The sequence below is a fragment of the Nicotiana sylvestris genome, chromosome 12 (assembly GCF_000393655.2).
Source record: "Nicotiana sylvestris chromosome 12, ASM39365v2, whole genome shotgun sequence".
NCBI classification, from domain to species: domain Eukaryota; kingdom Viridiplantae; phylum Streptophyta; class Magnoliopsida; order Solanales; family Solanaceae; genus Nicotiana; species Nicotiana sylvestris.
In genome coordinates, this window is record NC_091068.1 from 105,436,603 (window position 1) to 105,449,376 (window position 12,774).

The 12,774-nt window shown below is 31.6% G+C and overlaps 1 protein-coding gene across 1 annotated transcript; it reads right to left on the reverse strand.

Annotated features, from left to right (window-relative positions):
• Window positions 1-7,602: 7,602 nt before the first annotated feature.
• LOC104222323 (transcription repressor OFP15-like) lies at window positions 7,603-8,271 on the reverse strand. The gene has a single exon (XM_009773552.2). The coding sequence runs from the start codon at window positions 8,269-8,271 to the stop codon at window positions 7,603-7,605; it is 669 nt and encodes a 222-aa protein (XP_009771854.1).
• Between the last annotated feature and the right edge of the window lie 4,503 nt (window positions 8,272-12,774).

Sequence of the window (12,774 nt, forward strand, 5' to 3'; positions counted from 1 at the left end):
GGCCTGATCATACCATCAAAATTTCTGCAATTTTTCTAAGTTCAAAATGCACCTCGCGGCCTATCCAAAACTCACCCGAGCCCTCGGGGCTCCAAACCAAATATACACACAACCTCAAAAACATCCTACAGACTTATTCGTGTACTCAAATCACCAAAATAACATCATGAACATCGAATTAAACCTCAAGATCAATGAAATTTCTCAAAACTCCTTCAAACATCAAATTTGCATCTAAGGTTCGAATCATGTCAAACGAATTCCGTTTCTCACCAAACGTCACAAAATTATCTTAAATCATATAGAAGACATGTACCGGGCGCCGGAACCAAAATACGGGCCCGATACCAACATGTTCTAATCAATTTATTTCCAACCCTTATAAACAATTTCAGAAAATAATTTTTCTTCAAAAATTCATTTCTCGGGATTGGGACCTCGGAATTCGATTCTGGGCATACGCCCAAGTCCCATATTTTCCTTCAAATCATGGGTCCGGGTCCGTTTACCCAAAACGTTGACCGAAGTCAAATTGATTTATTTTATAGTCAAAATTTATCATTTTTAACAGATTTTCACATTTAGGCTTTCCGGCTATGCGCCCGGAATGTGCTCGCAAATCGAGGTAATGCTAAGAGAGGTTTTTAAGGCCTCAGAACGTAAAATTTCATTTTTAAACAAGTGATGACCTTTTGGTCATCACACTTATCTATTTGTATTTACGCCACGTCAAACAATTAACCTAACTAAAAGCAGAGGCGGATCCATGATTTAAATTATATGGGCTCAATCTTTAAGATTGTTGAGATTAAACCGATTATATTTTTAAAATTATGGGTTCATATATATTATTTATTGCAATTTTAGTTGCCTATAATACATAAATTTATGATCCACGCTGAAATTACTGGGTTCAGTTGAACCCGGTGACATTACATTGGATCCACCCTGACTAAGAGTTACATTAAAGTGAAATACAATTCACTTAACTATGATTAAGCGGCAGAAGTTTTTATACGAAACACTTGCACTTTATATTTATTGGTTTGATATAGACTCGCATAATTTTTCTCCTTGCTTCCCTGTTTCCCCTACTCTAAAAAACTTTTTTTTTTTTAAAGTACAACCTAATGAGAGGAGAGAACAAGAAAGAATGCCTCTCCCATCCGAAACCAAGCAATCATAAACACTGTACATTGCAGACTTGTGTTCCTCACTTAAATTTTTTTGGAATTATTTGCATTCTTATATTTAAATTTTAAATTTTAAAAGAAGACAATTAAATTTTTGTTTTTACCTTGAGCAAGTTACATGGCAGGTGGAATCCTCTTCATACTAAAATCAATACAACTTGCTCTCACTTTAAAAAGACAAATCCAGTTAATCATAAATGTCCAAAAGAAGAATGCTTTGAGTATTTACTTTTCTCAAATTTTGTGTTTTATGCTTTTGCAGGAAAGGACCACCTAAAAAAATTCAGTCCCATTAGTATTGTAGCTATCAATTGATAATAACCTTCCAATTTGAAAATTTGAGCTTGTTGTGATTTATCAACTTAATGTATGTGTACCAATAACGAGCGTGGTAGTCTCGAGTTCGAACGCTATATAAAGTAATCTTTATCAGGGAGAATTATATTTTCCATTGTAGGATTTTCTGAAGTGAATCCATAATTAGTGGAGCTCCAATGCCGATATCGAGTGATAAATAGAAAAAAATAGTGGGCCAATGTGCATATGTTTTTTGTTTGGAATATTTACCTCCTATAACAAAGGTTAACACATTATTTATTTTAAATAAATACCATTTAAAAAAATTATATTCTATAGATACCTTTTAAGGTTTATAGCAAAATATTTAATTTTGGTTTCCTTCTAGCCCTAAGCCACTAAATACGCTAATCAGTTACACTTTTTTCTTTATCTCTCTACTTTGATACATCTCATTCTCCGAAAGTTTCGTGGACCTCTTCCTCTAATATCAACTCTCTTTTCTCCGAAAGTTTCGAGGACCTCTTCCTCTAATTACTCTTTCTTTTTTTCAAAATTCTCATCTTTGATCAAATAAAGAAGATACGAAGAAGAACAGTGCATACGAGAATTCATTGGCTGGACTACAATAATACAAAACCATATTCCAAAGACACCAAAAAAAGTAATTCCGATGGCGGCGGAATGGCAAAGAAGGTGGGAGATTGTGCAATTAAATATAGCAGCAGTTCATTAAGCATGATCTCACCAGAATTGGAATAAGTCATCTTGCCAAACAACTCAGAGTGAAATTTCTACGAAGGCGGCGCGTTTTCACTACCGGCTTCCGGTGAACGGCGGATTCACCGGAAATTAGGGTTTGTTCTTGAACAAGGACGATGGAGTTTGGGGCTGAGCAACTTGATTTTCTGTTAATATATTTCAATGTATTTTCATGTATTTCATTGTATTTATTGTCATTGTTTTTCATTGTAATTCAATGTATCTCGTTATATTCCATGTATTTCATTTTATTCACTGTCTTTTTTTCTCATTGTATTTCAGTGTATCTCGCTGCATTCTATGTATTTCATTGTATTCACTATCTCGCTATATGCCATGAATGTATTCATAAGTTTTTTTAATTAATATAATTTATGTATTCAGATGTATTATATAATTTCTCTGAAGATTGCTATATTTTTGGGGTATTTTTCGGTTGAGAATCTTTTTTATAACTGAAAATACAAAATTTGTGTATTATAATTGAGTTTGTTGAGTTATATTAGGAGTCTATTATGTTAATTGATTCACTTTCCATTTTAAAAACAGTGTAATCCCCTATTTTACGCCGTGAATACAGTCGAATACAATAATCTGTCCAGCTGTAATCCCATGTTTCACTCCATGAATACAATCGAATACACTCGAATACAACAACTGATTAGCTGGACTTCCCTGATTCACGCCTATTTTTGCTATTGTATTCATGAATACAATAGCTTAAATACATCAAATACATTTTATAACCACATAAAAGGTATCTATAATCTGTAATATAGCAAATGGTATCTATAGATGGCTAATTACTACTAAAAGATGCTGCTTTATGAAAATTTCTCTTTTTGTTTTTGTTTGTCATTGACTGGTCCGCAACCTTTGCTCTATTAAAGTCGTCTTAGGAAAAGTATATATAAAATTATATATTTATATGTCGGTTTGGTTCGGATTTTTTTACTCAATACCAAACCAAATCATACCAACATAATCGGGGTTCTTTAATCGGTTTAGTTTGACTTTTTGGTTTGATGCGGTTTTCTGGTTCAGTTTGAACACCCCTAGTAGCAGTAATAAATATTCTTCATCTTTAATTAAAGGTCTCGAGTTCGAGCCTAGATATGAAGTAACCTTTATTAGGAAGCATTTTATCTCCCGTTATAGGACTTTCTGAAGTGAATCCATATTTAGTCGAGTTCCAATCCGATATCAAGCGATAAATAGAAAAAAATAGTGTGCGTAAAAAATGTAATTACTGCAAGATCTGGGCCAATGTGTGTTTTTTATTGAGACAATTTCACTTTTAGCCGTTCGGCTGAAACTTTTGACAAACACTAGCCCAAAAATTTATTATGCGGTTTGAAGCCAAAAATTAATTAACATAGCTAGCCAAAAACTTAAAGATCGGCACACCCTTTCCCTTTTTCAGCTTTTTTGCCTGCAAGTGAGTACACTACTAAAATTTTGACGGAAGAATTTATTGAAAAGAGATTAAAAAAAATCGACAACAAGCATTATATATCAGAGTTCAGCTCTTTTCATGAAGAAAAAGATCGCCACTAGAAAATTTTAACGACTTTTTCATTTATTTTTGGTTGATGAACTGGTTGGAGACTTTTGAATTTAATTTTCTGACAAGATGTTGTCAGGAATTTTTTTTTTCAATTTGATAGTTTCAATAGTAAGATTGATATTACATGCACTTAATAGAATTTTATTTTTATTTATGATATGGTTATACCGGAAAAAAAATTCGCTATACATGTCGGGTCGTTTTACTATACATTACTCCATCGATAATGAAATTTTTTTAGTTGCCAAAAAAGAATAATCAATTTTCAGTTTTTGCTTGTTTTGCATCTTTCCTTTTAAGAATTGTGGAGTATATTTTTATTTTTTTTGAGAAACTGAAATTTTTATTTATATAATACTATGTAAGTTCAAACATAGCATCCGTAGAGTATACTCCATTTGTTACAATTCCTAGACTAACAAATAATAAATAATTAAAAATTATAGTATGATGCATCTCATCAATTACAAATGTGTAGTCATTCAATATACAAAAATGACTGTCACTATGTACAAGCTATACAAATAGACTGCCACTATACAAAAAAATATACAAAATAGACTACCATTATACAATTTATATACTAAATACACTATCATTATACAAAATAGATGTCACTATACAAAATATATACAAAATAGATGTCACAATACAAAATATATACAAGAAATACTATCACTACATAAAAAATGGTAGGGTACAACCGTACAAGGGAGAAAGGTAGTGGAAGGTACATAGAAAATAGGTTGTCACTATTCGTAAAATATACAAAATAGACTCTTATTGTACAATTTATATACAATAGACTGTCACTATACAAAAAATAAACAAAATAAACTGTCACTATACAAAATATATACAAATAGACTGTCACTATACAAAAAATATATAAAATAAACTGTCACTATACAAAAAATATACAAAATAATGTAACTATACAAAATAGATGAAACTATACAAAATATATACAAAAAAACTGTCACTATACAAAAATACATGATACACTCCAAATACACAGTGTGCACACATTACACATACAAAATTGTATATAATTTATATACACTATGTTTACATATTAGAAAATACATATTATATACAATTTTGATACATTATTCAGACAGATTGATACAATATATATACATTGCAAAAAAATATTTATATATTGCGCCAAGCAGGGGTCAAACCTATGACCTTCATCTTAGGAAAGAGACACTCTATCCACTAAGCTACAAGTGCTTATGTTGTCATACTGATTCCTTTTGGCTACTATATACAATACTTTTGGGCCGAAGGGTCATTTTTTGTAAGTAGGACAAAATATGGGCTATTTAAATTTTGAGGGGTTATAGAGGGTAGTTTTCCCTTTTTTGTTTTTGTTTGTCATTGACTGGTCCACAGACTTTGCTCTATTAAAATCGTATTTAGACAAGTGTACAAATTTGGAGTGTACTATTGGATAAAATATTTATGATTAAGTACCCCTAAAAAATTTATTACCCACCTACTACAGGTATTTAGATTTCTGTTGAGCATTTAATAGCAGGATACTGTTGAACCATACTTCATTTGTTGCTAATTTACTCAGCTTCCACAAAGGAAAAAATATACTCCATTTGGATTTATGGAGAAAAGGAGAAAGGAATCAACTACTTCCTCTGTTCACTTTTATTGTCTATTATTGACTTTGCACACCTTTAAAAAATAATAAATAAAATACATAATTTATCATGATACCTATATTAATTGATGTATTGTCTTAATGGATTTGAAAAAATGATTTGGAATAAGTTATTAATGCTAAGGGCAAAAAAAAAAAAATTCACTTGATATATGAAAGTGGTCAAATAAAATTAAAAATCTGTTTTTAGAATAGTGAACAAATAAAAGTGGACGAAGAGAATATTTACCTTCTCCCAAAAAGGAAAATTATCTAGAAAATTTATTTGTTTAGTCCTAATTTGCCTAATATTATAACGGTAGAAATTTGAGAAGGAAGATTTTGCATCTTTTATTAAAAATTTAAAAAGGTGATTTATTGATTAATGACCATAATTCTTTTTGAAGTCAAAGACAAACTTTTAACCTGTTCAGGATGTAGGCTGCACCCTAGGAGGTAAAAAAAGGCTCTGACCTTGACCAGTAAACGGAAAATGAAAGATAAACCAAGAATAAACAAATTACGCATTTTAAAAAACGCAAAAGGGCCAAAAATATCATTAACTTATTGAAAATGGTTTAAATTTGCTCTCCTTCCATCTATTAGGCCATAATTGCCCTTAACGTTAACTTTTGGATTGAAAATACCCCTCTCTCAGCAGAATTATGAGATGGCATGTGTGGGTCCTTTAATTGAATCCACGGTACTTATTTATTGGTCCAAGTGGTTATTAGACCAACCCATTAAAAATTCCATCCAGGTTAACCCAAAACAACTACAAACCATTTGATTTTCTCACAGATTGTCCAAAGATTTTCAGCACTGTAAGTTTCAATTAGGATAACGGAAAGCTTGAAGTTCAATCCTTACAGAGGTAGTCAAATAATGTTTTAAGTTCCAATCAACTTTAGCCAAGCAATTAACACAATTGATCTCAATAGAGAAATCCACCAGTAGAGGATTGAACAATACCTAGTACGAGCTCCTCGAACCAACAACTTTACTCGATTCTCAGTTTCAAATCAATAGTTTTTTTCGAATGATTTCCAACAATTACAAATTTTTATCAACCCCAAATTCGTTCTTGAGAACCTAGGAAGGAATTCGAAAATTTCAACCAACCCACTTAAAATTCAATATAAACTTCTCAAAAACTGTAAAAATGGTGTTTTGAAACCAGAAACAACTTAAAATCCCAAATTCAAAACACCCAATTGATCCCTTAACAAATTTTCGGGGTTAAAATTCAACTCAAGCTTTCAAATCGTTCAACAATGGCAATCCAAAATCTTCTGGCACGAATTCAATTCCAACTACAAGTATTAGCAGAAATCAAATTAAAATGATTTCGCAGCCTTAATAATGAACAAACTTCAAAAAAATTACACAAATTTATAATTTGTTCGTTCCCCGTCTCTTCAATGTTTTGCTTTTTACGACTGAGTGGATTCAGAAGGCGATGTCGTCCTTGTTTGACGTTGCGATTTTTGGTTAAAACTAGCGCAAATAAGCTCCATGCTCGTCTAAGCTTCTTCATCCTATAAAAATGGGAGATTCTTCGAAACTCAGTTCCAACAATTGATAACTCATCGGTAAACAAATAAATCCTAATGGGCGGGTTATTTATGAGTCAGATTTTTTATGGGTTGGTCTAATAGCAGCTTGGACCAATAAATAAGTGCCATATATTCAATTAAAGGACCCATATGTTCCATCTCATAATTCTGTTAAGAGAGGGATATTTTCGATCAAAAGTTAACGTTAAGGGCAATTATGGCCTAATAGGTTAAATGAGGGCAAATTTAAACCATTTTCAATATGTTAGGGGTATTGTTGGCCCTTTTCCGTTGTAAAAATTCAATAGAAAAATAAACCGTCAACTTACTAAATTGAGGCGAAAATTAAAATTTGTATTATTCCAAATATTGATGTAATCACATGTCAGGCCAAAGTGTGATGAAAAATCTAAAGGTCAACGTATGATTAAATGTAAGCTCCTTCCATTTCATGTTAAGATAAGGAATTAATGCACTAATTTTTTTACTAATTGCTCCAACAAAGAGACAGAGAGAAAGAGTGAGACAACAAACATAAAAGAATATTTTTTCTACATTTTCTCTTCTTTTTCAAACATCTGAAGATGAAATTACACTGTCAACATTTTTCTCAATAACCTCATCCTCAGCTTCTAACAAAGACAAACAAGGACTAGTAGAAAAACTAGAAGAACAAAATGACAATGGAGAAGTAAAAGAATGGCTAGTTGTAGTTACAGAAGAAGCCACACAATTTTTACTAATAGAAAGGCTAATCAACAAGTCAAAAAATGCATCAATAATATATCTATGATTGTTTTTCTCATTAACCTTCAAATAAGCAGTCAAAAGCTCTTCAAGACATTTTTCACAATCTTTAATCTCATGATTTCCTTCTACCATTTCTTCCATTGATTTCTTGAAATCCAAAAAAGGGTCCATTGAATCCATTGTCATTACAACACATGACTCTTTAAATGGAACAAAATCAAAACCATCATTTTTGGCCTTTTCAAGAATTGAACTAGTTTCTCCTGGCTCAAAAAATAGCCTCTTTTTTTCAGTTTTTAGGTCTTCAATCACTGTCTCTATGTTATCAACATTGTTGGAAAACTCTGAATAGCCATAATATTCACTGAAAATGTTATGGTTTTCGGCTCGAAAAGAGAGAGTTTTAGGGTTTTTACAAGGTGGTAATGGCCATGGAAATGGAGAAGGAGAAGAATTTTCTGGAATTTTGAAGAGAGAAGGGAGTTTCATTTTGGTTTTTTTTCTTCTTTGGGTTCTTGAATGAAATAAAGAGGAGAAATCTTGATGTTTGAATGGTATAGTAATAGGTAAAAAATTTATGTGTGGTACCTTTTTATTTATTTTGTTTGTAGGTTTCTTGTTGTTGGGCTAATTTGATGGTTGGTGGTGAATTATGAATGGAAGTTTCTTTAATTTCGTTGTAGTAGAGGGCAATTAATGCTAGGCAGAGTTTGTTCGAATATAAGAATTTAAAGAAATGGTGAAAGAAGGTTGCTCGTCAAGAAAAAATGGGAAGGTTTGAGGGGGGAATTTATGTATATATGAGTTTAACTTATATAGAGTAGCGGTGTAAAGAAATCATTGTACTGTTAAATTATTCAAAAGATATTTAAAGATAAGCTTTTATAAAAAGTATGGGAGTAATCTTGAAAATTAGGCAAGTTCACAATTACAGCAGATAAATTTGACAAAATAGTGTAAAACAATTTGATATCGCGGTGATATTAGTTAAATTTTTTATTTATAGGATTCAAGTTATACATACGACTTTTTACACCATTATATTAATTTGACATGTTATAGTAGGTAATAGTTATTTTAAATTATGATGAATATGCTTATTAGCTAGAGGCACCTTCAATTATTACCTTTTAAATGATCTAATTGTATAAGTACTTGCTACCCCCATTAGCGTATAAAACTTTAAGTCATAGTACTCCCTTTATTTCATTATATTTTGTCACTATTTTTTTTAAAATATATTTAAAAGAATTAATATATTTTCAAGTTTAGAAAATACTTTTATTTTAAAAATTTTATTTCACTTTTAATAATGATCTTTTTAGCCATAGAATCTTCATGACATTTAAATTCATAGTTAAAGTCTTTAAAAAAAACCCTTTATCGACCAAACTCTACCGCATGAAATGTGACTGAGGGAATACTTATGTGCTAGAAGTAAACAGACATAAATTTGTTCAACAACATAAGGTCCCCTAATTAATAAGAAACGTATAAAAAAGCTGTACTGCATTGTATTGTCAGATTCAGATTTCTAATTATCAGAGAAAAATTTAACAAGAATAAGTCTGCTTATAAAACAAGAAATTCTTTTTATTTAGAAGCATAATTTTTATTTTGATTCCTTAAAAATTTAACAAGAAATTTTTGTATTGTGCTAGAAGTAAACAGACATAAATTAACTTTTCCTTCCACATAAAACTGCCAAATAACAGAAGATTTGCACTATGGGACATCAAATTTTAATTTCCACGATCTTAACCACCTTTTGCTCCAAAGTAAGGAATAAAAAAACCATCTTTAAGCATAAATGATGACGAATCACACAGTTTAACAATCAAAAATCTAATCATACTTATGAATATGATACTAATAGAGAGGTCAATAAGTCGTATTAATTGAAGGTACTTTATTTAACTAATATCATATATCTAATATTAAAATATATGAATAACTTAGAATGAAGTTTACAATTTCCCTCGTCTATAGAAGTTTGAATTTTTTTTGGACTTTTGTATTTTTGCTACTCATGTTTCTCATATTTGTAGTTATTATAGGCGGTCCAGATTTTAGTATATACTTACAAATTCTATACTGTCCACTCAAAAGACTACTACTCTAACTTCAATCCGTGAGCTCCTCTATTATATTCCTTTAATATTTCCTTCACTTTTTTCTCTATCTATTTGATTCGTAAGAATAAAAAAAATATTTTTATATAGTAGTGGTGGCAAAATGCTTAAAAAATAATAATTATCCATTCATCTCATTCGTTAAAAAATGGGTTGGATAATGAACTTTTAAAAATAGATCAAATATGGATAAGAATTATATTATCCACTTAGAAAATGGATAACTAATGTGTTTAGATTTTATATTTGTAAAGCCTCAAATTAGGGGTTGCTTAAGTTTGAGAGACTATGAATTTTCCCAAAAGTGATTATATTCAAGAAGTCATTAATAATATGGATATTCATATTATTCGTTACCGTTTTTTGTTTGTACTAAATATGAATCATTAAAATTTATTCGCTTTTACATTATTCGTTTTCGACTTGCCATGTCTGTCCCAACCCGCCCGTTTTCTCCCAAAAGTGATTATATTCAAGAAGTCGTTTTTGCTTTTACTAAATATGAACCAAGATTTGTAATTATTGAGCTGCAGCCCTAATGTAATTCTACTCGAAAGAGTCAGAAAAAGAACCAAAAATAAAAGGATAAAAAAGAATTTGCATTTTGTTTTCATATTTCCGATATTGTTGAACATTTAATTCCTGCCAGCACTTCTGGTCTGAAACGTGGCGTGTAAGTAACAGTGTAAGATAGTTTGAGAAAAAAGTGCAAAAAAGATAGAAGAGAGAAAGTTGAGATATTCACATCAACTGTTCATGGTGTCTTTACTCTTTCAGAATTTAAATGATTTTTGTGGGCTTGAAAAGATTGGTAGCCGCCTCCATTTAGTTGTTTGTCCGACCATTTTAATTTTCATTTTTTTTAGGTGTTCATAGCTTTTTACAATGTTAAATTTAAGAAAATATCTTTCATAATTCTCTTACGTGTAAAGGGAGAAATTCAAAAATAGCCAAATTTACAACTGATCGTTCAAAAATAATCTAGTTTTAAAAGTAATCGAAATTTAGCCACTTTTCATGTAAAGATAAATCTGAGCGAAAACACTGTTCAAAACCCGGAAAATACGCCAGTATATTATGCTGGAGTTCCAGCACAAGTATACTTGAACTCCAGCATATTATACTGGAGTTCCAAGATAAGTATGTTGGAACTCCAGCATAATATGATGAAGTTCCAGCAAGTATACCGGTCCAGCATAATATACTGGAGTTTGGAGCACCGGTGCTCCAGTCTCTAGTATATTATATAGGAGCCAGCAAAGTATACCGGTCCAGCATAATATGCTGAAATTCATACACAGGTGCACCGAATTCCAGTATATTATTCTGGACCGGTCTCTATTACAGCAAAATAGTGGCTATTTTTCATTGACTTGGTAAACACTGGCTATTTTTGAATGACCAGTCCGAAAACTGGCTATACCGTGCTAGTTTTACACGTATAAAAGATAGATCTCTTATGTGTAAAAACAAATCTCCCATATATAAAAACAGATATGAGGTCATAAAACTAAAAACAAATTTGTAATGGATCTTTCGTTACCAACAGTAGTCTCGATATATACTACACAAATTTTCGTAGCTTTTTAGGAGTAAATGTTTCATTTTTACGACATGTTTTATTTATTTGCACTCAAAATTTATATTCATCAAATAAATGAATGTATGATACTCCTTCATTATAGTCAAAAATATTTCCTAATTATTATTTCCTTAAAAAACGTGTAAAATAAAAGCACAATAGATAATTTGAGACTCAAACACACATTTATCAATTCATCAGGGTTAAGTGACAGTATGTATTTTCACTTTAATTTTTAACTATTAAAGTTAAATTGTTTAATTAATTTAGTATAAATATTTAGTGCAGGTAAATATATAACATGTCTCGTTATTTTCTCTTGACTAATATGTTATCTAATCCTATTGTATGGGTCCAAATTTGGTCGATCACGGCTACTGTCAAATACGACAAAAAATGAGATCTTCACAGCACGACGTCCTGTGGAGGACGATAACGACCGACAGCGGATAAAGGACGTATACTTTTGCAGTAGTGTAGGCCTAACAGGGGGCATTAGGAATATACCTTCGAATATTCCCTATGGTATGTCTTCTAGGGTTCAGAAGGGGGTTGTCCCTTATATATAGTATATATAGTGAGGAAATAACCTTGTAAGGGGGGAGACTTTTTCGACTAAGAACTTCCATTGTAATATTCACTCTACATTCTTGGTGATCATTTTTACACGCTTAATCCTTCTGTTCCACGGGATCAATAAATAATATTTACATTGTTCATCCCTCATGTCTCTCATGCTGGAGTTTATTATGCTTGGCTGAGATTTACCCCTTTATCTTCTTTAATTGATTTAACCAAAAAAGGTTCAATATCTTTTGGGTCAAACAATTTGGTGCCGTATGTGGGGATTTCCTTAGCTAAGATTATAGTTTCATCTAGAATCCTGAAAGGGATAACAACTTCTTTCGAGCTTGGTACAAACCAACAATGGCAGGGAAAGGAGATGCAAGGCTAAAAGCCATAGTAGGCGTCGCAGCCAATCTTCCAGATACCATCAATGAAGATAGCAGAGAGGATCACGAAAATGAAACACTAAACATCACACCCGGGGGAGACACTTCACCTCTCCTGCACGGGAGCGTGACTGCTTCACGCGAAAGGAAAGCCTCCACATCTGCAATAGGAGAGGCACCGTCGGTAGTAATAAGACTGCTGGAAGAATGGCTAACAAGTGCTCCAAATACCATCCTTGATAAACCCACCCAAAGGGATGATAGGAATGTGACACATGCAGATGTCACGATAAACGAAGGTGAGCAAGACGCCCTCCGTACAGGT

What these genes read in the sequence shown, in the direction of transcription:
- LOC104222323 (XM_009773552.2), bottom strand. Translation starts at nt 8,271, where the DNA reads ATGAAACTCCCTTCTCTCTTCAAAATTCCAGAAAATTCTTCTCCTTCT.